This window comes from Hevea brasiliensis, chromosome 15, assembly GCF_030052815.1.
Source record: "Hevea brasiliensis isolate MT/VB/25A 57/8 chromosome 15, ASM3005281v1, whole genome shotgun sequence".
Lineage (NCBI taxonomy): Eukaryota > Viridiplantae > Streptophyta > Magnoliopsida > Malpighiales > Euphorbiaceae > Hevea > Hevea brasiliensis.
In genome coordinates this window covers 71,041,293-71,065,803 of record NC_079507.1, presented here as the reverse complement: position 1 = coordinate 71,065,803, position 24,511 = coordinate 71,041,293, and the positions used below count along the sequence as shown (strand labels likewise).

General features: G+C 35.7%; 5 protein-coding genes across 9 annotated transcripts; 3 read left to right on the top strand and 2 right to left on the bottom strand.

Annotated features, from left to right (window-relative positions):
- Nucleotides 1-2,135: 2,135 nt before the first annotated feature.
- LOC110655591 (mitochondrial import receptor subunit TOM9-2) lies at nucleotides 2,136-2,730 on the bottom strand. Its single transcript, XM_058136192.1, has 2 exons — nucleotides 2,365-2,730; nucleotides 2,136-2,234 (listed from the first exon to the last, which is right to left on the bottom strand). Exon 1 carries the CDS (start codon nucleotides 2,690-2,692, stop codon nucleotides 2,381-2,383), a length of 312 nt encoding a protein of 103 aa, XP_057992175.1. The 5' UTR covers nucleotides 2,693-2,730; the 3' UTR covers nucleotides 2,136-2,234; nucleotides 2,365-2,380.
- Nucleotides 2,731-2,963: 233 nt separating this feature from the next.
- Nucleotides 2,964-7,122, bottom strand: LOC110655592 (uncharacterized). The gene is made up of 4 exons (XM_021811975.2): nucleotides 6,748-7,122; nucleotides 5,932-6,160; nucleotides 4,462-4,614; nucleotides 2,964-3,681 (listed from the first exon to the last, which is right to left on the bottom strand). The coding sequence occupies exons 1-4, from the start codon at nucleotides 6,949-6,951 to the stop codon at nucleotides 2,969-2,971; spliced, it is 1,299 nt and encodes a 432-aa protein (XP_021667667.1). The 5' UTR covers nucleotides 6,952-7,122; the 3' UTR covers nucleotides 2,964-2,968.
- A 495-nt stretch (nucleotides 7,123-7,617) lies between these two features.
- LOC110655593 (uncharacterized) lies at nucleotides 7,618-9,766 on the top strand. Of its 4 annotated transcripts, none has more exons than XM_058136855.1 (4): nucleotides 7,618-7,961; nucleotides 8,888-8,983; nucleotides 9,079-9,171; nucleotides 9,396-9,766. In XM_058136855.1, coding segments are annotated over exons 1-4 (441 nt in total). In that variant the 5' UTR covers nucleotides 7,618-7,960; the 3' UTR covers nucleotides 9,647-9,766. The 4 variants fall into 4 exon arrangements, with proteins under 4 accessions (XP_057992838.1, XP_057992837.1, XP_057992840.1 ...); XM_058136854.1 differs by having other exon boundaries at nucleotides 7,623-7,961; nucleotides 9,384-9,766; XM_058136857.1 differs by having other exon boundaries at nucleotides 7,624-8,015; nucleotides 9,384-9,766.
- Nucleotides 9,767-11,196: 1,430 nt separating this feature from the next.
- Nucleotides 11,197-13,612, top strand: LOC110655594 (28 kDa ribonucleoprotein, chloroplastic). Its single transcript, XM_021811979.2, has 4 exons — nucleotides 11,197-11,869; nucleotides 12,650-12,751; nucleotides 12,852-13,124; nucleotides 13,227-13,612. The coding sequence occupies exons 1-4, from the start codon at nucleotides 11,447-11,449 to the stop codon at nucleotides 13,278-13,280; spliced, it is 852 nt and encodes a 283-aa protein (XP_021667671.2). The 5' UTR covers nucleotides 11,197-11,446; the 3' UTR covers nucleotides 13,281-13,612.
- A 4,369-nt stretch (nucleotides 13,613-17,981) lies between these two features.
- LOC110655595 (nuclear transport factor 2) lies at nucleotides 17,982-24,428 on the top strand. 2 transcript variants are annotated; one of them, XM_021811980.2, is made up of 10 exons: nucleotides 17,982-18,125; nucleotides 18,218-18,386; nucleotides 18,469-18,603; nucleotides 20,215-20,521; nucleotides 20,942-21,204; nucleotides 21,353-21,542; nucleotides 21,716-21,837; nucleotides 21,923-21,988; nucleotides 22,635-22,716; nucleotides 23,968-24,428. In XM_021811980.2, the coding sequence occupies exons 2-10, from the start codon at nucleotides 18,348-18,350 to the stop codon at nucleotides 24,159-24,161; spliced, it is 1,398 nt and encodes a 465-aa protein (XP_021667672.2). In that variant the 5' UTR covers nucleotides 17,982-18,125; nucleotides 18,218-18,347; the 3' UTR covers nucleotides 24,162-24,428. The 2 variants fall into 2 exon arrangements, with proteins under 2 accessions (XP_021667672.2, XP_057992380.1); XM_058136397.1 differs by lacking the exon at nucleotides 17,982-18,125 and having other exon boundaries at nucleotides 18,132-18,386.
- Nucleotides 24,429-24,511: the final 83 nt, after the last annotated feature.

The following is a 24,511-nucleotide window of genomic DNA, read 5'->3' as shown; positions in this document are numbered from 1 at the left end:
GTTGATGGAGAAGAATGGGAAATTAGAATATGAGCCGGTTTGGGATGAGATGTTGCATGAAGTAGGGGAAAAGCAAAGGACTTTGGTATCATAGCGAAAAGCTGGCCCTCGCATTTGTTGTGGTTAGCGATGTAGTAGCCCCACCAGGGCAGGCATTGAGGATTGTGAAAAACTTGAGGATTCGTACGCATGGTTTTAAATCGCCGTTGGGAGTAATAAAAACAGACATGCAAGGACCACAATATAACGGTAATTACATCTGTTGTTACGCAAATTTTTGTGAAAAATTTACAAAGTTAATGAAACACATATATATTCAAAGATATAATTAAAAATAAGATCATAAATATATTAAATAAAAACATTAAATTCATTATTTTTATACATCATTAATGTTAATCAATATAAAAAAAAAAACAAATAGATGGTAATTAACTAATCTTATTACCACCAAAATGAGTGCATAGGAGTACTAATTTAAACATAATTTAATGCAATTATGTATAACACAAAAATGATTTATGATTTATATAGTATGTACTAATTTATATATAAATATATTTATTCAATTATTTGATATTATTTTCTAATTATTTATATATTTACCTAAACATAATTAAAAAAAAGTTCTAAGAGAAAATAATAAATAATAACTCACTTTTGATACACTTGAATTAAAAATTTTATACTGTGGATGTGGAGAAAAAAAGAAAAAGAGAGAATATATGTCCTTTAACATAATAATTGAATAAACCAAAGAATAAAGAATCCTTCTACAACAAACTAATTTCACTTTCACGTGAATAAAGCTAGCCATGGAGGTGGAGTAGATGTAAAATAAAGCTAGAAATACAAAGTCGGTTAAGCAATGGTCGGTAACGATTGTGGCAGCTACAAATTTTAAAATTCGTTATTTAACAAGCGTTACAATCATGGCAGCCCCAAAAAACCTGTAAATAAAACGTAATGGCCGTTTTTTAACACCATGTTTGTAAGGATTGCCATGAGTCTTATAAATATTTCAGCAGAATGGTGGACAGGGAGATTATTGTTAGGAGATGTAAACAGATAACATTGTTTTTTGAATGGTAGCTTCGCATTTGGGGGGCTTCACAGTTTGCATCTCCACTAACACTTGTATTCTAAGTGTCTCATCCATCCGATATCATCATCTCTTGGGAATAAGAGAATCATATGACCGGAAACTCTAAAAATGAACAATTTCAGGAAATGAATATTTGAAGCATGCATTAAGCGGTTTTCATTGCAGAAAAAGCAAGGATCTTTGGCCAACAGAATCTTTCTTCTAAAGGGTTTGCTCTTGATTAAGAACAAGCCATTAGCACACAACAAGCGACCACCAAAGCCCGCGACTGAAAATAGAAACTCTGGGTTTTTCCTAAAAAAGAAAAAAGTGGATCTCCAACACCCTTAGCTAATTTGTAAACTGCCTACAATCAAGATTTGTCAAAACTCAAAACCTAATACCTATTGAACGCCATGCCCCAACTGAAAGTCTGAAACTTTTTTTTTCCCCCTAGGAATTGGATCGAAAGCTATTTTCATGATTAGAACCTTTACTGTGAGCAATATCCGAAGGTGACAGAGGGTTGCAACAACTCTACCTCATGGACAGTGCACAAGAAATTGGAACCAAACTAGTGGAACAGAGGCATAAGTCTTGATCATAACCTTTGATCAAGCATCATTCACAAACACAATATGGACCTGGTATTATAGCACTTGCTGACTTTTCAAAACAGACATGCATCTTGCAACCACAAAACGAGAATTTGTAAAAACAAAATTCAGAAACTTTCCCTAAATTTCACTGCCACATCCATAGGAAATGCTATTCCTAATAAATTCCCACCATATAAAATCCCAACATAACAATTAAGCGCCCAACCAAGTGAAGGCGTCACACTGAAACTAGTGGATTTGAAAGGGTAAAAGGAAAGAAGGTAAAAGGGCCATTTCTTGCAAGGTAAATGCAGTTCTTTAATGCAAAGTGACAATGCTTATTATTAGAGAAGATAAGTTGGAATTCAATACATCAACTGCGTTAAGCTACTAATTTAGAACCTAAATTTCAGCCTCATATGTATTTATCAAGAAATAAATCGATTTGGGCATACCAGAATATTTCAAGTGAATTAGTTTATGCTTCTAATTCAGCACCGAATTTATTCAACTTTTTTCTTCACTGGAAGTGATATCTGCTACTAATTTCCCTGCCATAAATTGCATAACAAGAACCGCACAAACAATATTAAAAATCTAAAATAATCATCAAGTTTCACTTGAAAAACTCCACATTCGCCATCCCAGTGATTAAAGAACAACGCTAGGTTACTAGTTTACCATCGCCAAAAAAGTCTCACTTGTTGAGTGGGCCAGGGGGGGCGCCGAGGAGGCTCTGTTGCTGCAACTCGAGCTCATTGAACGGCTGCTCGCGGTCCATCTCGATGATTAGTGGTACCACCAGGATGAGAAAAGTGGTCCCAGCGATCCACGCCGCCTTTCCCGTGCTCTTAGCCAGCCTCTTAGCCACGTAGGCCGTGTCGTTCGCCGCATTTTTCGCTGTATTCACGATCGCTGACTCCGATACAGTGCGCGTCACTCTAGCAACGATCCCTTCGTCGCCGCTGCTGTTACCGATACCAAGTCGTTTCTTTCCCAGAGACGCCATTTAAAGGGTTTTGGTTCAGGACTTTTGCTCGAAAGAGAAATAGCACCCTTTTATAGATATTTGACATCTAGGAAGCAAGACTGTGAGTAACCGTATGAGTGGCATGTAAAAATCTTCTTTACTTTTATTTATTTATTTATTTTTGTGGCAAAAAATAAAACCAAAATTATTTAATAAAACTTTTCCATGATTTCTTCCACGTACAATTTCACAGCAGATTTGAAAAAATATTTATCAAAGCAGGTACTGGATTCATATCAACTCTAGTTCATAAGATCAATCAACAAGGGTAAAATCTCTCTTTATATACTCCAAGCATGAGAATGGTAGGTTCAGAATATTTTCCACTTCAAGGGATTTAGATATCACAGTACTAGCAATGGAATCCCTACTATAGTTTCTATTATTCATCCCTAAACCTCTGCATACAACCATTGACGTATTACACACCCAAGGAACTGAAACAGTGAATACAAAACCACCTGAACCTTCTTTCCCACCACCATAATTTCCATTTCCCACAAGAACATCCTTGTATGCTCGGCAAACTTTGGGAACTTGCATACTCATTGGCAGAAGTTGTTGATAAAAATATGAAGCAGATGGATTTGGACTCAAGGCTTCATAATCTGCATGAAGGTTCACCACAACAGTGCCATGCTCAGGATGCAGCCGTTTATTTAGTGCTTGGAGAAAAGGGGAATCAGCATCCCATAACTTGCGTGGGAAGATGTCATCACCATCATAAGCATCGATAAAAATCATATCATATATATTGCTGCAGTTGTTGAGGACAAACTTCTCAGCATCTGATTCATAGAGATAAAGCCTCTCATGGATGCCTCTCCACATTATTTCATCGATTATGTCAGGTTTTGATAAAGCTCGCTGACCTGACGAGGACATAACTGAGAAAGCTGGAAAACCCATTGCTTGGATAGAAGCAGATATAACAAGAGGATCAATTTCTACCACATCGATGACAGCACCTGAAGACAAGACAGAAATTTTTGGAGTTTTTAGTAAGGATTCACAACCAGTCATCCAGCTCAAATTCAAGAAATTGCGAAACACATTAAAAAGAGTTATCTTTCAAGAAACCACAACAATATTGACAACTACAATAGAGAGAGAGAGAGAGAGAGAGAGAGAGGGAGAGGAGGGAGGGAGGGAGGGGGAGGGGTGGGGTTGAACACTGCATGATTTGGCACAATAACATTAATTTTACCTCCATAAGATGATATAATTTAGATGCCTGACCCAGAACATAACAATAGTTATGTTGATATATTTACAATGAAACTCAAAATAATCACAATCAAGATGTACCCTGGAATCACTTCTAATTAGCCCTTTCTTTCCTTTTATTATAAAGAAGTTGGGATTACATATGCAGCAAATTGTTCTTGTGTAATTATTCATTTACCTGGCCTCTTTCTCATGTTCCTTCTGCATTTGTCACCCTGCATATGCATGTGCACAGAAAAATAAGATATTACAAAATGCATATGCAAGGCAGTTTAGACAGTGTTCGCTGCATGATAAGTACAGATCAGTGAAGGCAGTCATTTTGGTTTGCAGCAATGAACAACTTCCATCCCTGTTTAATGAAAAAAAGCTGGGGGCCAGTGCAGCCTTCCTCCCACTAATTTGCAACAATAAAATTTGTATAACACTACTTCAACTCCTGATTAGCAACAAGTGAATTTGTGTCCTTTGATAACCAAAACAAAAAAACACATACTGTAGGGAAAAGGATAGTATCCCACCTTGAATTTTGCTAGCCAGAAACAATGGTAAGCTTCCCCCACCATGACCAATGCATAAAATGCGCATTTGTTTCTTCCCATATACAGCATCCACAAAGTCATAATTACAGGATGCTATAGTAGTCATCCCAACAGACACCATGCTTTTCAGATCTGCACAATGGCATCAAACAGTAAACAGAAAATTTATCTGCATATTGAACAATAATATACAAAGAGATGTAGAGTCAGATTAGTTGCTTTAATTGCATGGCTGAAGAGATCAACACCACATATGAAGATAAAGATACCGCATCATTAAATGAACAGAATATATAAGCATGTGTACACATGCATGTCTAGACAAAAACACATGTACGAATGTACAAAGAAATAAAATTATGATGACCAATCCATTAGTTAGCTTAAGAAGCAAACTGAGACTATAGTTTTCAACAAGCTGCAGTAAAATAGTAAATATTAAAAGCAAAATAGAAAGAAACACATTCTGCATGGAAGCTGCATAAGAAAATGCAATTCACAAGAGTTGCCCTGATTTGAAAAATTCCTCTGATGCACCTCTTTGTTATATGCCATTTTATGTTAGTAAGGGCTTCCAACAAAAAAAGGCATTAACTAAATCACCCATTAATTTCAGACACAGTGAACATACAGTGGTACCCATCAAAACTATATTAGCTAGAACATAATTACCAAGATTAACAAATGAGGGATGAAATAACAGTGAAAGAAGATACTACAACAGATCTTGCCCAAATCCATAAATTATGCTCTCTTAAGCCAAATGAATAATAAATGCAATAATAACTTGGTGGTCTAGTCATGACTTGAGCAGCAAAATGGATAACTACTGGAACATATACAAGACTCATAGAAGGAACCTCTATATATACAACTCTTCAAATCCAGCAAATCGCTGATAAATCCAAAATTTTTCTTAATCAGGGAATAGGAATTTGAAATAATATAATTCCACCAACACAGAGAGAGAGGAAACCCCCATCCTCTAAGGGACTCCAAGGGGACATAATTACCAAAATTTCAAAGACCAAAGCTCCTCACCTTGCAAAGTAAGTAGCTAATAAAATAACAAATGGGGAACCCCAGAAAAGAGGATTTCTCTGACAATGGCGATAACCATTTGTTGGAATTAATCTATTAATTTTGATAGTGACTTGTCCAACTATAGATTATGTAATTCTCAGACATGTTTGAACAGCCCTGATCTACCATGCTAGCCTCATCAATATTGAAAGGTTTGAGAACATTAATTTGATCCCTACTTCATCATTGCTTAAGCTCATCTAAGGATCAAATGAGCTTCTATCAAAATTAAGAATGGGAAGGTGAAAAACAAATCTTTCGACACATTAGCAGCTTCTAGTAAGGAGAAGCTATAAGGCTTGAGCCAATCAAGAGCAGTACAACAACATTAAATGGAAAGAAAAAGAAAAAAGAAAAGAACTTTACATGGAACAGCTAAACAATGTGCCTGCTGCATTAGGAATATAGAATTAGGTTCTGATTGTTGGTAAGCTGCCATCACTTTAGCAGTGCTTTGGCGTGTATCATCATTAAAGCGAAGTGTGCGCCACTGATATCCAAGTATCCGGAAACGTACATTGTGTTCTTGACCTGGATGTATCTGGGCATAACTTTGCTGAAGCCATTTCTCAGTTTCTGGCCAGTGAATCTCATTCTGCAAAATTTACAGCAAAACCATTCAGTAAATCCTTGTCAATGGAAAACGTATACTTCAGAATATAAGAGATTTTGGACACAAGCAACAGCATCGATTGAACACAGGTTAAACATATTTAAGAAAACAGAAAAAGAAAAGGCCATGAATCAATTATGATCCCATCAAAGTATGGTCCGAAAAGGAAACTTGGAGAGTAATTTTGCATAAAGATCTTGAACGTGCACTGTAGCCATTGCAGGCCCAAAGCTTCACTAAGTGTTATCAAGATTGCAAAACATACGCCCTCCCCCCTTAAAAAGAATGATACCTACTCCCGTATCACCAATTATCAGTTGCAGGCTCGCAGCAGACAATATGAAACTTCTTCAAGGACAATATGAAACTTCTTCAAGCACAATATGATGCTTGATAATGGGAACATGGCAAGGTTTTTTAACTACCTGGAGCTTTAGAAATAAGATTTGAGGCAGCGATTTAGGGGAACCCTCCCTAAAGATGATCTTGGATCAAGACCAGTTTTCATTTAAAGAATTGTTATAGAATTAATAACCATAGACGGGTAAAGATGGCAGAGAGAGACTGACAGGTCTAGAAGAAGGATAAGCGAGGACTGAGACGACGCCGTTTCCTTTATCGGAAGTAGAACGTAGAACGGTATGGCCATCGGAATCCGTACCCCACCACTCCGACGAATAAAGCCAGTCACCCTCGTCCAGAACACGGCGAGTTGCCACCGTACAAAATCGCCGGATATTCCATCTCAAGTTCAACCCAGCTCCAGGCCACATAATCGATAATCCAAGACCAAATATAAAATCCTAAATCCCAAAATTAAAGATGCTTTCGCTTTCTTGCCTTCCTGCTAACGGCGGGTCTATTTTCGAAAATTGCTACGGTCCCTAAACCCTAAAAACTATCAGGGAGGGTTTTAACATTTCAGGGGGGAAAGTTCCGGACAACGTCGTTTGACTAAACGCCGACGTTTTGTTGACTTGTCGGTGCACAAAATGGGTATTTTATTTATCTTTTATTTTTATTAAAAATTATTATTTAATGTCTATCTTAATAAAACTAAACATCTATTCTCGTTTGTTCTGTATTTTTATTTTATTAACTTTTTAGTTTTAATTAATTTTTATAAATTAACTTTTTTTTATTTTTTAACTCTATCATTTTATCTTTATAATTATAATTTCTAATATATTAAGGGGAAGAAATTTTAATTTAAATTTGACTAAAAAGTAAGTAAATTGAATAAAAAAATACATAACTGATTAATGTAATTTTTAAAATAAAAAATTAAATAATTAATTTTGTTAAAATATAAAAATTAAATAATAGATTTTTATTTTTTATTTTTGTGATTGGTTAAAGGGGGCCACCAGCAGCAGAGGACGCGGCTGAAGATGTTCAATTAAGGTGGCGTATCTGATTCGAAGTCGAAACTCAAAATGAGCCGAAAAGCAAACATGGGTTGTAGGGCCAAGCCGCTGCTCTTGCCATTTGCCATACATATGAATTAATTCAGTGTTTGACCAAATGATGATTTCTTTCATCCTTTCAAACAATAAGGCATAAGCAATCTCTTCCAAAACTTTAGAACCAAAATCCGCGCACAAAAGCTTTCTGGGGAATATCCCCGTTACAGCATTCTTTTCTTTCCCTCCTTCTGTTTCCTTATTGCTTACCTTTGATACTTGATATCAAATTCGTATCATAAGAACCCATTGCAAACTTCATACTATAGCTCAGCTTCATTACCGGCAGGATAATCTCTGTTCAATACAGAAGTAAGAAAGTGGGTTTTTGATCTGGGTTCCTTCATCAAAAATATGGTTGTGTTCTGATTTGGGTATTTTGTTTTCTCTGCAATTTTTATTTCAGTGTATCCAAAAGTTAAGGTTAGAACAGAAGGCCAAGATGGTCAACTTGTTGGGCATGAAAAGAATTGGAATTCTTTGCTTTCTTTCAAGGATATTCAGTTTCTCTTACTACAGGATTCTTGTTTTCAAGGCACTTCTTGCTCTTGTCTATTCTATATCAGTCTTTCTTTATTTTCATTTCTTCCTGGATTTATATTTATTTGCTATTAAATATATGGCTTTTTTTATAGCGGTTTTGGCATAATTAAACTATGCTGTTTAATTCTACTATCATTGATATTTATCTGCTAAGACTTTGTTGTTCAAATCATATGATCCCCTAATTTGTTTTGATGAAAATGATGGTCCTATCAGCCTTTTTTTCCTGTTTAATGTTAGACTAAGATTCTTCCTTTTGGTATTATGAAAATGGTATTTGCTCTTTAGAACTGCCAGAAATCCTCGTGGTTTTGGGGGGCGAGAAGAGAGTTGGGGAGGAATAGGGAGGGGGAGCTGTTATCATTGTTTGATGAGGAGTATTCAACAGAAATGATCGTTTGCTGGGTGATGAATAAATTGATAGAACCGAAAATTCTTGTCTAGGTTGTTCATTGTGGAACTAAGACAAGTGGGAGCCGCATGTTTGGGGTGATGATAGATAAGGTCTGGCTAGGTTTTGACAGAACATGAAATAAAGAAGAGGTGGAAAACCATTTAACTAGTGAGCTGCTTTCTTATTTACCGAGGAGAGGAACTATAGAACATGAAATCAGTGAATATCATTTTCCTTTCCACAATTTGGTGTTAGTTTGATTTTTTGGAGTTTGATCATATATTCCCTAATTACATTTATCATTTTCAGTGAAGGAGTACCGAGATGTTTCTATGCCACCCATTGCAAGAATTTCCAAGCCTTATGTACCAAACTTACTCCTGCAAACAGAGTCTGCTTCTGAAGGTTAAATTTTTCCCGCTTGTCATTTCTAACCCAAATTTCCATTAATGGACATGTTTTCTTTCCTTCCTTTTCTCAAATGAGTCTTTAATTCACAGAAGAAGACAAGAAAAGCCATTTTGATGAGGAGGATAGACCAAATATTAGAGCTGGTTCAGTCCCTCGTCCACGTGCTGTCTTATCTAGTCCTGGTAATTTTCATTTTTTTGTTTATGCTATAATCATTTTCCTTCTGTCCATTTTGCGCTAATTCATGCCTCCAAGAACTTCACATTGATAGATCACATTAGAATAATCACACACATTGAGGGAATTGGTTGTTTGCATTTGCTTTTTTTGCCACATTAGAATACTCATACAACAAAGGCCTCTCACTCGTAGCATTTCCTAATTTTGTGCTCAGACAATGATGCAGTGATCGGAAATAAAAACAGAGTCAAAGCAGTAAGACCTTCAGCTTTGAAGAATCATCATTCTATACAAAGTAGACATGCACAATGTAAGGTTGCCCCAAGTCAAGCAGTTGATGAAAGTCCTCCGAACACGAGGAAGTCCAAGGACACTACTGATAATAATCTTAAAGGAAAGAAATGGTCAACTACTGCAATATCAAGCCCGAGAAGAAATATTACAACTAATAAACCAAGCTCTGTAAGAATCTCATAGTTGGTTCAATACTGAGAGCCTTTTTGTTTCCTTGGGAATACCATAGGCTTTGTGACAAATTACGTTTCTTCATTACTAATGAAAATACATGAAGAGGCAAGAAAGAAAGGTTGATGCTGATTCAAATGATTCCTTTTAGTGTACAAGAATTGAATTGATAGATCAATACAAATGCCATGTTCAATTTTCATAGGAAAAATGACCGGAGGATTAGGATTGGGGAGATGCCATAAAGCAAATTTCCTTCCACTATCATATTGTGTTGAATTACCTTCGAGCATGTCTCCCTCCTGGTTTTTCATTACAGAACTTGTGCTCTTGGCAGGCGTTTACCAGTTCCCATGCTGGTAAATAAATACACACATCTGTTTTATAGTTTCAAAAGCGCCCAATTAGTTGAAGATTCAACCCAATTATGGTTTCAAGATGAGTTGATCAAAACTTAAGGTCACATTCAAGTCCATTCTCACTTCTTCTGGTGACCCCGTTCAAAATTATCTAGATTGTTTGACTGGTAAATCTATTTAATGGAGACGGAAAACTCGTGTTCCAGCCCCAAATCTGAACTTGGCTATTCCTTCCTTTTAAGTCGATCCATCTGAAACAGACGTTGGCGGCAGAATATGCACCGTAAAGGTCCATCTAATGCAACTTAAAATTGCTCAAAACAAGTAGTATTGTATTGGATTTTGAAATCATAATCTCCATGTCTTTATGGAGCAAGCAAGTCTAAAACACAACATATATCCTGAAAGAGACACATGCCTATTGTTGTTTCTTGTTGATTCCCTCTCTTTCATTTGGTCCAAAATATACTCTGCGTCTTCTCTTCTTCCAACATTCAGGTACATGTCAGCCAAAATCAAATATATGCCAGACCTATTGGGCTTTATGTCCAGCAAACTCTCACCAGCAGTCTCACCGATTGCAGCGTTCTGGTGAATTCTACAGGCTTCAAGTAAAGCTCCACAAATACTTGCGGGGACTTCAATTCCATCAGCTTTCATTTTATTTACAGAAGTCATTGCTTCGTCAATGAGTCCCAATATCCCCAAAAGGTCAACAAGGCAGGAATAAAAAATAAATACGTATTATTAATCTAATATTGTAGCAAAATAATATAAAAAATATTTTTGCTAAACATATAGTCTTTATTTTCTTTTTAAAATATTTTTATTATTAAATTTTAATAAATTTCAATAATACTTTTATACTATTAAAAAATACGTTTAGTTTATTAGACTCTTACTTTAATTTGAACTTAAAATATTAAATATTAAATATAATTTTAATATAATTTTAAAATATAATTTCTTACTGAATTAATACATAAAATATCTAGAGGTGGAATTCTAAAAAATTATTTAGAAATTGTAAACTTTTAAAATAAAATCAAAATTAATTCATTTAGATGATGTGAATAGAAATTTAATAATAATAATATTAAAATTGTGTATCATAAATATAAGATATAATATATATTATAAAATTTACAGGAGACTTATATGTTAATAATTTATCGTTGTAATTGGTGAAAGGCACATCAGACTTAAAAAGTATGCGGAGAGATAGGTGACAGATACTGGTCCAAAGTAACCTGAACTTGCCTTATCCCCACACATACCTCCACCAATGTCATTGGACGCAATCTGCCCACATCACCTTAGATAGCTTTACACTTCCCCATCTCTCTAGCCAGCTTTCCGCTGTCTGCTCCGCCATCACACCCTTTCTACATTAACTGGAAAAACCACCGCCACCGCCACCACCACTACTTAGAGGCGATCGAATTCCTGCACCATGGCTGCCACTGCTGCTGCCGCCGTAGGCTCATCTTTTTCTCCATCCTTTCATACCCTCAAATGCACGAATCCTAAGCATTTTCTATCTGATTCTCTTCTTAAAGTTCCGGCAACTCGCATCATGACTGCAGCCTCCATAATCCATCGCTCTTATGCTATAGAACCACTTTCATCAGTTGCAGTCTCCTGGCGTGTGCCTAGAGTATCTGCAGCTGTTGCTCAAGAGGAGGCTGCCGCTACTGCTCCTGTGGAAGAGGTTTTGCACCAGGATGAACAGAAGCAAGTAGCAGGAGAAGGTGAAAAAGAAGCTGATGAGACCCTTGTTAACGCTAAGCTTTACTTTGGGAATTTGCCTTATAATGTTGATAGTGCACAGCTTGCTGGAATCATTCAAGATTATGGCACTCCTGAGCTCGTTGAGGTACTATACATTGCAACATGAACTATACCTGTGTTATTATTTTATTATCTACTTATATCTTGTTAGTTGTCAATGATTTGCTTGATTCTGATGGCTATTTGTAACAAGATTGAGTATTAATACAATAATAAGAAAAGCTGTATGCAACTCCAATATACTGTTATTAGTGAACAAGTTAATTAACTTATTAGATTTTTTTTCCCGCATCAGACTAGGCTAGGAATTGGGGATCAGAGGTGAGCTGCATTCCCTTTTGATAATTCTAATTGCAATTCAATAAGGAATAAGGTTCTGAATTCTGGTGAAAGAACTTGGCTTATGAGAAAATATCCCCTGCAACTATTATGCACATATTGCAGGCAGGGAGGGCCTTTCTACTGTCTGCTACTTCAGATGTGGACCTGCAATAAAATCAAGAGTGAGGAGGTTGTTCAATGTGATGAAAGTAATTCAGCATAAGGACGTGAACAATTGTTTAATTGGTTGGTAATCTCAATTTTGTTGCTTAAAACCATAAAACTTCCTAATAAAGGTTTAAATTAGATTCCCTTCTTTTCTGGCTATCTTTAGTTTCACGTTTTCTCAGGATATTGATTGCTTAAAAAGTCATAGGAACTTACTGTTTCAGATGTCTCTGCAATGCTTTCTGTAGATTCTGAAACTTGAAGTTTAATCTTTTGCTTTCCAATTGTCTGTCATCCCATGTATTATGACATGCTATTCTATCTTTTCCCAATGTCTTTTTAGCGATTCCTGTACTAAAGAATGTGAATACTATAGGTTCTTTACGACAGAGAAACTGGAAGAAGTAGAGGTTTTGCATTTGTAACGATGAGCAGCGTTGAAGATTGTAATGCAGTGATTGAAAATCTTGATGGAAGTGTAAGAACTATCCCTTCCTCAGTCTCTGGTTTGTGCATTTACATGTATTAATAAGTCCGTCCAGTTGAAGTTTCAAGACCCAAAATTTTCTCCTGTACAGCAATACATGGGTCGCATCTTGAGGGTGAACTTTTCTGACAAACCTAAACCGAAGGAACCTTTATATCCAGAAACAGAACACAAGCTTTTTATTGGGAATTTATCCTGGTCGGTAACATCAGAAAGTTTGACACAAGCTTTTCAAGAATATGGAAATGTGGTTGGAGCAAGAGTTCTATACGATGGGGAGACCGGAAGGTCGCGAGGTTATGGTTTTGTGTGCTACTCAACCCGATCAGAGATGGAAAATGCCCTTGAGTCTCTTAATGGAGTGGTACAGTCCACCTTCCTATTCTCCCTGGCTGCAATCTTTCTTAGCCTGATATAATTTTATCCAGGACGAAAATATCACTGGCTGTTTCTTTTTGTGTTATAGGAACTAGAAGGACGAGCAATGCGTGTAAGCTTAGCTCAAGGGAAAAAATCATAAGCTTCTGGAAGAAAATGCTGATTTCAGAAGGGATGAATATCATCTTTAAATCCAAAATCACTGACCCCTTGCCTATCCTCTGATCAGTTGAACTTAGTGAAAAAAAAAATCTCATGGTTATTTCTCTAAGCATATTATTTTGTTAATAATGCGATAATAAGAAAAATTCTCATTTTCATTGTAATATTTATGAGTTGTGGTTGGAGAAACTATAGTATCTTACAGTTTACTCACCATTGATGAGTCGGAAAGAAGATCAACTCCTGTGTTTTAACTTCTGCTTTGTTATTTTTTTGGATGATGAAATGCCATAGTTTTCTTTGAGTGAAAAAGGAGTTGATTATTCCGTCTTTCCCATGAAAAAATATCAAACCACAAATCTATAACACATGAGGCTATATTTTGTAAGAGGTATTGCAATATAGTGTAATTAATGTATAATTGAATGGTTGATGTAACATAATTATTATTTTATTTGCATATTTGATTATAAAATAAAAATAAAATGCTATAATATAATGTAATGATTTTTTTATTATAATATTTAATTTATTTGTGATAATAATAATAATAATAATAATAATAATAATAATAATAATAATAATAATAATAATAATAATAATAATAATAATAATAATAGAGGTAACAAATTAGTGTTAGTGGTGATGATTATGATAGTAATGATAATAGTGATTAATGAGCGATGAAAATAGCTAAGTGATGATAATAGTGGTAATCATCGGATGGTGCCGATGACAACAAAGTGTAATAAAAGTCTGGAGTAGTGGTAACCATGCTGATAATAGTGGTGGTGCTGTGGCGATAGTGACCAAGTGATTGCATTGATAATTGTCATTAAGCGATGGCAATGGCGGTGATAATAGTTGTTAGGCGATGATTGTTAGGTGATGATAGTGGTAACCATTAGATAGTGATAATAATGATAGCAACAATGAGGAGTGGTGTTGGTGTAACACCCAAAAATTTTAAAATTTATTATTTTATGAGTATTATTAATATTTTTATTTTATTTAAATTTTAAAAAATTATTTAAGATTTTTCGGATTTTAAAAATCGGGTTCGATTTTTCGAAAATATAAACTTTGATGATTTTTAAAAATTAATTAAAGACCACGTGGCAAAACTAAAACTATATTTATAGTCTACGAATTTTTCTGAGTTTTCTGGAATTTTTGGACCTCGTTTTCGGTCCCGAAGCAGAGTAAAAATTCAAAATTTTGTATTCTGAATCGAACCGGTTGAATTGAATCGGACCGGATCGGACTGGTCGAATCAGACCGGCCTTCTTCTTCCTTTTCTTCCTCTCCTGCGCGCATTTCTCCTCCTCCCCTTCTCTCTCCTTTTTCTCTCTCCTCCCTCCTCCCCTTGCTGCGCCGCTGCCTCCCCTGCCACCTCACTTCGCCGGCGCACCTCCTCAGCCCTCTCCCACGGCTGGCCGCCGCCTGGAACGCCGAAAAACGGCTCCAGAAGCAACGCGCAGCAAGCGCCCGACCGTTCGCCTTCCCGGCCAAAATCCGACCGATCCGGCCACCAATCGGACCTGGTATTGTGTCTAAACCCATCTACTCGTCGAGAGCTTTCCATAGACACCAAGAACACCGAAATCCATTGAGCGGTTTGTTCAATTTTTGCCCGGGAAGTTTTAGCCCATTTTGACTTTCGGGCTAGATTTCTCGCAAACCGTGAACCCCACGAGAAAACCGAGAGTACCAGAGCGCTCCACTCGTCGAGAGTTTCGCGGGGATATAAATATCAAAATTTTCCGACACCGTTTTTCGGTGGGTCCCACGGAACTTCGCAGTATTTTTCCGAGCATTAAATGAGCTTAGAAAATTCTGAAAAATTTATGTACTAACCCCCGTGTTGTGGGCTTCCTGTAGGTATCCTCAATTCGTGGAAATTCAACAGTTGTCCCGGTATATGAATTTCCGGCCAGACAGACCCGTTACCGGAAAAGTCTCCGAATTGGACCGAGATTTTGGCTACCCCCCATTGTCAGACATCCCGAGCGCGCTCCCGAAGTCAGAATCGGCAAAGGTAAACCCGAACCTTGCTTTTTCATAATTTTCTTGTGCTTAAATAGGATTAAAAATCCATAAAATATTCATGGTAGCTCAGAAAATTATGATTCTTTTTGCAATAGCCTAATAATATTGCTAAGGACCGCAGAGCAAAGTTTTAGAATTTTTAGAGCTTATTTGGGCAGTTTTTGCAAAAATGATCAATTATAAGGACTAAATTAAAATTTTACATATTGTGATGGATGATTGATTTGATAGACCCAGAGGGGCTGTGTGATGAGATTGAGTTGTGGATATATGGGTTGTGAATATAAAAGTGTGTTTTGATCCCTTTTGCAGGTTGGATAGGTCCTAGGTATAGGGGAGACTCTGCCGGATTTTCGGCACGACTTAGGACGTATTTGGTCTTTTCTTGAATTGTATTGAGTCATTTGTATTAAATAATTGTAATGTAATTGTCAGTGAGCGATGACCTTCTTCCTCCGCCTACCGCCACAAAGGACCGTTGTCAAGTCTGTTAGTAAAATATTAATTTTAATTGTAATTTCACTATTATTATATGTTCAAGCATGCCCATGCATCACTTATATGCATATATCTATGTAGATAAACTTTAGGCACGATTTATGTTACATTCATAACTGTGAAAGTGCCATGTATGTTGTTGTGGTAATTTGGAGCAGTGTGCGTGCATTGGCGTGCGTGTGATGTGGTGTGGACTATGGATAGGACGGGTAGACACGGCTTGAGATCTTCGCTGGGACCCGGTCCTTCGGGGTAGACACGGCTTGAGTTCTTCGCTGGGACCCCGATTTGGTTATTAAGTGGAAGTCCGAGCTGAGTTATTCGCTGGCACAGTTGGAATTAAGAGAGCTGTATAGGGGATCAGCTCCCATATATATATGATTGATGTTATGATTTGAAATTATTGCTGGTGTTGCATTTCACTCTACATGGTGCATTAGTTTTAGATAGTTATAGAGATTATAGTTAAAATTGATATTTTACTCTCTGAGTCGAATGCTCACTCCTGTTCAATATTCTTCCAGGCCACAGGAGGATATTTTTGAGGTTAACCTGCTTTCTCCCTCGCAGGTTATTTATTCATGCTTGTGTAATTCTATAAATTTCTAAAATTTTCGCATGTGTTATAAATATTTATTTGATATGGGTCTGTAAACTAAATTATTATTTTGGACCTGTAAACTTAATATTATATGCATGTTTGATGGATTGGATGAGGGAGCTGAGCTCCCATTTATTTTTATGCTGATGAGTATGTGGAGGGTGAGCTGAGCTCCCCAATTGAGTATTTACTGTGTTTACAGGTCGGGTGAGTCAAAAACTCCCCGTTGGTAGGTCCATTTTATGGCCGGACTCTATCCGGTTGATTTCTTGAAATTGGGCCCAAATGGGCCTTAGAGTTGGGTTGAGTGAATAGTTAGGTTTACTACGGGTCTCGGGAGCTTTAGGCTGGCCCAGGTCCTAGTGCCGGTCCGGCCCATAGGTTGGGTCGTGACAGTTGGCATGACTAGATTATAGCGGCTACAATGTAAAATTAAATCAAAATGAGAGATTAGCGGTGACAATACCAAAGAAAGGAGTTGATTCTTGGGGAAATGATTACCATTGGCAATGAAAGCCAGGTCCACCTTGAATCCCCTGCAATGGTGAATGTTAACCAACTCTTTTTTTTTTTTTTTTTTTTGGGTTACAATGGGGGCAAGGTCCAAACAGAACATCCTCTAACAAAATAAACAAAACATTTGGCAGTGATTAGCAGAAGCATATGCATATGTATGTTCAATATTGCTTATGCTTGCAAGGAAGCAGACCAAAAACATAAAGACACTCATTAATCTACAAGTTATGTAATATTGTAAGTCTTTTCGATTAAATGATAATTTCTGAATATGACATTGTCTTAACATTTGTTGTTCAAACATGATACTGAAAAATGCATTCTAAAATTATTTGGAAAAGAAATTTAATCTTACTAACAGGAGAAAGAAAAAAAAAAAAAGTTAAACTGATTATATATATTTAAAATAATTTTAAAAATTATTTAATTATTTTAAAATTTAAATATGTTTAATTTAATTGTAAATTAATTTTATTATTCTTAATTAATATATTTTAAAACATATATATTTTTAATAAATATTTTCATAATAATATCAAATAGAGTTTAAATTTATTGATGAAGCAGAAATAATGTCAAACGCACTTTTTTCAAACGTGAAAAGGGAAAAAAGTACGGATCTGCCTGGCTTTGATCCAGTGACAGGCAACAATGAATGTGAGGCTACGTTCTAGTTCGATCTCCTTCTCCATTTATCTATAAAAAATAAAAAATAAAAATATATTTATTATTATTAGAGTATTTTTTATAATTCGTTTATGGTAAAAAAAAACGGCATGTGTTTTTTTAGTATTAGAAAAAAGAAATAAAAAAAATATTTTCATTAATTGTTTAAATTAAAAATTTATTATAACATTTTAAAGAAATTTTTATAAAATAAAATTATATTTTAAAAATTAAAGTTAAAAAAATTAAAATGAAACGCGAGTTAAAATTTAAAGATAAATTATAAAAATTACCTATTATTAAACATATATATTTCCTTTTTAGCGCACACCATTTTGATTAACTTAAAACCAAAAAAAAAAGACTCGACGGCTAAGTAAAAAAGGGCAGAAGGAGAAAAGGCGGAGTGATACCCAAACGCACAACAGCAAAGGAACAAAACAAAAAGCTAAACAGTGGAGAAAATCTTCCCTCAAATCTATCCCTCCACCCAAGGTATCCTTCTCCTTCTCCTTCTCTCTCTGTCTCTGTCTCTTTCTCTATACTATTTGTACCTCGGATCTTCATCTCTCTTTACATATATCTAGATGTAGTGTTGCCTTATCCGGCCTCGTTCATGCTGCTATTGCTGCTGCTGCTGCAGATCTTGAGAGGAGGGCCAGTTCTCGATCTGTTTGGGCTTTTCAGATTAGGGTTTTTACTGGTTTTTCTTTCCAAATGTCGACTCCCTATCCCATTCCTGTCACTGCTGCTCAGGTTCTTATACTGTTTGTCTTATGTTTTTACCCCTCCCCTTTATTTTTGGAGATTTTTTTTTTCAAAATTTTTTTCCTTGTAGGTTGGGACGTACTTTGTGGGGCAATACTATCAGTTACTACAGCAACAGCCGGAATTCGTTTACCAGTTTTACAGTGATGCCAGTACTATGCTTCGTATAGATGGCACTATTAGAGAAAACGCCACTTCAATGCTTGTAACTCTCTCTCTCTCTCTCTCTCTCTCTTCTTTCTCTGCCCTTTTTGTTTCCATTTGTTAAATTCGGGGCAAATTATAATCAATTCATTTTAATTCAGGCTTATATAATTGATTAAATTGCCTTAAATGTTGCAACTTGCCCTTTTACTTCGAAAACCAAACACTCTCAACACTCCCCTCCCCCTCAAGTACAATCACATATTTTTTATTTTTTATTTTTAACCCAACAGGGCCCAATTATAGAGGCGGCTGAAAGTGCGGACTCTATGTTAAATTCGGAGAGAGAGAGACGGTCAAATTATAATCAATTCATTTTAATTCGGATTTATATAAGTGATTAGATTGTTTTACACATCAAAATGATTAATAGCCTGATTATTTATATATTGTCCTTTTACTTCGTAGATGTCAAAAGATTAATGTGTGTTACTTGCATTCTTTTTTTTTGGGGAGACTAGAGTGTGAAAATGTGCTTGACTGCTTGTTGTATTCGAAATGCTTTTTTTTTTATCCCCTTCTTGGTATCTCAGTTTTCTTCCTTCATTTTATCCATTTTTCCATTTTGTGATGTTAATTTTCTTCCAGAAATTCTCTGGTAATAGGTTATGATTTTTTTTCTGACCACTTTTTTTGGATAAATGGGGCCTCTGATATCTAGTTTGAACCTCATAATACTTTTGATTAAAGGACGAAAGGGTAACTAATTTGCTTATTGTAGGGACTGCAGGTTGCTCTAGACTTAGCATTTTGTATTGCTTTACGCATGCATTGATTGCTATATAGTTTACATGGTGACGTTAGATGGCCTTAATTTTTGATAGGAGAAATGTCATGTTATAATGTGCCAACTTGAAAGGTGGTTCCATTTCGTTGTTTGTATATTACACAGATAACCTTTAGAAACCGACAAGGTTTTTGGATGTGGTATTCATTGTGAGAATAATGGTTATTTGAACAATTCTAATGCTAAAGCATTTTAATGTGAAGAATTAATAAAAATTCCTTAATGATTACATTCAGCAATAATTGTCTCTATGGTCAGGAATCTATAATTTTACTTACTTTCCATCATTAGCTGCATTCAGTACCCTTTTGTTTAAAGTTTTATTATGATGGATAAAGTTGCCTCAATATATGAATACTGCCTCAATATGATTCTCTTTTGGCATTTTTGTTGTAAATACTGTATTTTCAGCTGCCTTGAAGTGAAATTATTGCTATGCATGACATTTTGACGAGTTTTGACAATATGATTTTTACATATTAGAAAAAAAAAAAGTCTTAGGCTCTGTTTCTTAGGTGGTTAAGTTAGATTAGTAGTGTTTTCTGAAGTGTTTGGTTAGTTGAAATTTCTATGTAGAGAATGGGTAATACTAAAGGCTCTTTGAAAAAATGATGACCTCAGATCATCAAATTTCTCTACAGCAACCTCTTTTAAGCACCATTACCTTTAATGAGCCTTGATGAATTTAGAGGTCTTGTGCATGAAATGTTTTGCAAACCTTTTCATTAGTTGATATTACCTTGATACTCTCTTTTATTTACTGTGTATGTGTGTCTAGTGGAGCACTGGGCTAATATGTTTTCATTCCGTTTTATATTCTGCCAGCAAATCCATGCGCTTATTATGACACTCAATTATGCTGGAATTGAAATAAGGACAGCACACTCCTTGGAATCGTGGAATGGTGGTGTTCTTGTGATGGTTTCTGGTTCTGTGCAAGTGAAGGATTTCAGTGGAAGGAGGAAATTTGTGGAAACGTTTTTCCTTGCACCTCAGGAGAAGGGCTATTTTGTCCTCAATGATGTTTTTCACTTCATTGATGAGGAACAAATTCACCACTATCCAGCTGTCTTACGAGACCAGAACAATCTTGAATCCAAGCTTAATGCTCCTACTGCTATTCCAGAGCCGGGTATCTAACCTGTTTTGCTAAATATAGAAAGCTAGTTTCTTTGTCATATTGCAGGTTTTGCTAAACAAATGTATGAAGGAAGCAATTAATGAAAATTAGCAAATATAGGAAACAATCAATTAACATTATCACTATTCTTTGACGGGGAGCCTGTGCTGAGGATTTGCTTATGTCACTGGGTTCCGAATGACCATGACTAATGGCTAGATAAACATTTTTTTCCACTCAATGGTTATGAGTGTTGGCTTGTCTACATTTGAGGGCCTCTAAGCTAATGAACGATTGGCACTGAATTGTGTTCATCCAGTATTTTAGATTTGTAACTAATGTCTTTCCTGAGATGTCCTAATTGTTGGATGCTGAAAAACGATTTTTTTAAAACTAAAACCTCTTTCACTTATGAAATGATGATTTATGCAGTTCCAAATTATTTGTTGGGTGGAGAAATCCAGGCTAGGGAATTTGCTGCTCCCACTGAAGCCAAGGAAAATGGTCCAGTTGACAACTACGGTTTTTCAGAGCAACAATTGCAGCAAGTTCCTGAGTCTGAAAATGTTCGGGAGGAAAATTCTGTGGAGTCAAATGGTTCAATTCAAAACACAGTAAACACTGCACAGGACCAGCTGTCAGCTTCTGTTGAGGAACCTATTGGAGAGCCCCAGAAACACACTTATGCTTCCATTGTATGTTCCTTTACGTGGTAGTTACATTGATTTCATGCGTGGTATAACATGCACAAACATATATGTATGTATAGAATTAGATATTCATCTTACTTTTGGCAATAACATTTTACTTTTCCCCTTCTCATTCTTAATTTGTCATTTTAAGTTACGGGTAGCTAAGGGACAATCTTCGCCATCAGTTGCTCCCCAACCTTCTTTTAACAAGAATGCCCAACCTACTTCAGATTGGAATCATGCTCCACAGCCCATTTCTCAGCAAGCAACTGTGACATCAAATTCATTTGAAAAGCCTGGAGCAGAAACAGTTGAGGAGATTTCAGCTGTGGAAGATGAAGGTCAGTTTTCGTCATCCTTTATGTGATATGCTTTGCAATGGATTTTTGGGTGGTTGTATTTTGCTTAATGGATTAAATAAACATATTTGCTTTTAGTTTCAGGGCTTCAAATTTTAAATTAACTTTCAACACCCACACTGATTTGTTTTTCCATTTTTATTTGAACATTTTAGATGAAATAAGGTCTGTGTATGTAAGAAACTTGCCAACTACTGTGTCTGAAGCTGAAATTGAGGAGGAATTCAAGAATTTTGGCAAAATCGCACCTGATGGTGTTGTCATTCGAAGTCGCAAGGTTCATTCCTGGAATGTGTTTTAACAGAACTTACCCGCTTCCTTAAATATATTTTGCTAATTTTATTTTTTAAATTTATGTGCAGGATGTTGGTGTATGCTACGCATTTGTTGAATTTGAAGATATGACTGGTGTTCATAATGCAGTCAAGGTCTGATTATATTTTAATAACCTTCAAAACAGCATTTATATTTTGTTTTATTCTTTTTCCTAGAATTAGTTTAACCAACTCGAGAATTTTGTATATTGATTGGCAATGCTCACAGTTTTATTTTTTTTATTTTTTATTTTTTTTATTAAGGCTATAAGTCTCATTTTACATTTTATTTATTCACAACTGAGTTTCTCACATCTTTTCTAGAAGTTCCAATTCCAAGTAATTTTTTTGTGTTCCTATTTTCTAATTTGATATTGGAGGTCTTCTTTCAACTGATCATCTTGTGAAGGGTGGTCTGATGTAAATGGGAGGCCAATTCTTTTTTATTTTCCCTGGACCTAATGGGTTCATTGGTTGCTTGTTTTTGTTGGGACTATCTATTTGCTTTTAATTTTCAGAAGTGGTTCAAAGAGTGAGGTGGTTCCCATTCTTTGGAAGTAGTCTAGTATAGAAAGAGGCATTCTAAGTTGTCTCAAAGTAATGTTTCTCCCAACATAGTTTCTGGATGCTATTATCACATCATTTCAATTTTCAATTTCTTGTTGCTGACAAGTTATTCCTTTCTATATATGTTCATGTAACCTATAGAAGTTACTTTTTACTATGTTGTGCAATTGAAACTTTTCCATTATGTCTTCAGGAGGGTAGTGCACATGTTGCTGGGTGGCAAGTATACATTGAAGAGCGGAGACCAAATAGCAACATCCCATCCCGTGCAGGAAGTATGCATTTTTATTCCCTATATTCTCATTATTAATATTTATGTTATGCCTCCTATTCACTTACTCCTAAGAAAGTGTTGAATCTAAACTGTACTACCAGTGAGTAAATTTTTGAACATCCTCCTGTGACATTGGTTCAATGCTACAACTCCACTCTCCCTGCCACTTAATGCTAGGTTACTAGTAAGGGATCAGCTTTTTCGTACAGTGTGTTTCTTACTATTATGATATCTCGAGGGTGTGGGTAAACTGAGATGAGAATTTTAAGGTGGATGAGTGGCCATACTAAACTAGATAAAGTCCGTGATGAGAGTATTAGAGAAAAGGTAGGAGTGGTGCCAGTTGAAGATGAGTTGAGAGAAGTGAGATTGATGTGGTTTGGTCATGTGAAGCGTAGACATACGGAGGCTCCGGTTAGACAAGTAGAGCACATTAGGTTAGAGGATAGAAAGAAAAAAATGGGTAGATCTAAATTGACTTGGAGGAGAGTAGTACAACATGATCTAGAAGCATTATACATTTCTGAGGATTTAACCCAAAATCATTTAAAGTGGAGAAAGCGAATCCATTTAGCCGACTCCAAATTTTTGGGATAAAGACTTAGTTGAGTTGAGTTGAGTTACTAATGGTAATTCAGTGTAAACATTAGATTTTTAAGGGCTGTGTGAAATCTTAACATTGATGAGATACAATCAAGTCTAGTTGCCGAAGCAGAATTTTTTGCTGCAATTTCCTGTCCTTATGTTTTGCTTTCTACTTCTAGTATGCATAACTAAATTTGCTATCATGATTTTTACTAAATCTTTTTTATTCTTATTTTAGGGGAATTTATTTAGTATGGAATGAATTTGCTATGATAAATTATTATCTTTCCCTCAGAGTTCACTAAAAATTTATCTATACTAATAGTAATTCAGGGTACATTAGATTTTTAAGGGCAGTGTGAAATCTTAACATTGATGAGATACTATCAAGTCTATTTGGCGAAGCAGAATTTTTGCTAAAATTTCCTGTCATTATGTTTTGCTTTCTAGTTGTAGCATGCATAACTAAATTTGCTACCATGATTTTTACTAAATCATTTTGTTAATTTCTCCGAGTCTCTGCCAAACTCATGAAAGCAATGCATCAATGGTAATAAATGCCTAATCCCCGTGTTAATCCTGCTGAAAGAAAAACCAGCTCTGAGATAACCTACTTTTAGATAATATAGATTTGGTAATTGTGTTGTGATTGACGTATTCTTAACAGGAGGAAGAGGTAGAGGCAGGGGCAACTACCCAACAGATGCTCCAAGGGGTCGTTTTGGTGGTGGAAGTTTTGACAGAGGTGACCGAGACTACAGCAGATCAAGAGGAAATGGTTATTATAGGCCGAATCCCCGCCAAGATAGAGGGCTCACAGGTTACCAATTATCAAGAAATGGACAAAACCAATCGGAGTAGACATTTTAGTTTTATTACCAAAGGTAGAGAACAAAGTTTTGGGTCCAGCCATTGCACTCAGCACATTCACCTTCATCAGTTTCAAGAACGATATAATTTATATTTTCATACATCAGATTGATTTAGATATGTCAGGCATATGAATCATGCATGTTTCAATGGTTTCTTGATATTTTGATGTCTAATTAACATTCAAATTTTATAGGCAATATTTGCAATTTTGAGATTATTTATTTTATGTAAAATCTAATCTCTCTGGTTGATGAAGTTATTGAGTTGGATCAATTTATTTATTTATTCAGTCTTTGACATTTTAAGGTTATTGCCTTTTTGGCAATGGATGATGCTCA

What these genes read in the sequence shown, in the direction of transcription:
- LOC110655595 (XM_021811980.2), top strand. Translation starts at nt 18,348, where the DNA reads ATGTCGACTCCCTATCCCATTCCTGTCACTGCTGCTCAG. An exon ending in TACTGCTATTCCAGAGCCGG is followed by an intron (nt 20,522 to 20,941) that starts GTATCTAACCTG and finishes TGATTTATGCAG; the next exon opens with TTCCAAATTATTTGTTGGGT. An exon ending in AACACACTTATGCTTCCATT is followed by an intron (nt 21,205 to 21,352) that starts GTATGTTCCTTT and finishes TGTCATTTTAAG; the next exon opens with TTACGGGTAGCTAAGGGACA.
- LOC110655594 (XM_021811979.2), top strand. Translation starts at nt 11,447, where the DNA reads ATGGCTGCCACTGCTGCTGCCGCCGTAGGCTCATCTTTTTCTCCATCC. An exon ending in GCACTCCTGAGCTCGTTGAG is followed by an intron (nt 11,870 to 12,649) that starts GTACTATACATT and finishes TGAATACTATAG; the next exon opens with GTTCTTTACGACAGAGAAAC. An exon ending in TTGAGTCTCTTAATGGAGTG is followed by an intron (nt 13,125 to 13,226) that starts GTACAGTCCACC and finishes TTTGTGTTATAG; the next exon opens with GAACTAGAAGGACGAGCAAT.
- LOC110655592 (XM_021811975.2), bottom strand. Translation starts at nt 6,951, where the DNA reads ATGTGGCCTGGAGCTGGGTTGAACTTGAGATGGAATATCCGGCGATTT. An exon ending in CTTATCCTTCTTCTAGACCT is followed by an intron (nt 6,161 to 6,747) that starts GTCAGTCTCTCT and finishes TAAATTTTGCAG; the next exon opens with AATGAGATTCACTGGCCAGA. An exon ending in TCTGGCTAGCAAAATTCAAG is followed by an intron (nt 3,682 to 4,461) that starts GTGGGATACTAT and finishes TCTTGTCTTCAG; the next exon opens with GTGCTGTCATCGATGTGGTA.
- LOC110655591 (XM_058136192.1), bottom strand. Translation starts at nt 2,692, where the DNA reads ATGGCGTCTCTGGGAAAGAAACGACTTGGTATCGGTAACAGCAGCGGC.
- LOC110655593 (XM_058136854.1), top strand. An exon ending in AACAGAGTCTGCTTCTGAAG is followed by an intron (nt 8,984 to 9,078) that starts GTTAAATTTTTC and finishes TTTAATTCACAG; the next exon opens with AAGAAGACAAGAAAAGCCAT. An exon ending in TGCTGTCTTATCTAGTCCTG is followed by an intron (nt 9,172 to 9,383) that starts GTAATTTTCATT and finishes TTTTGTGCTCAG; the next exon opens with ACAATGATGCAGTGATCGGA.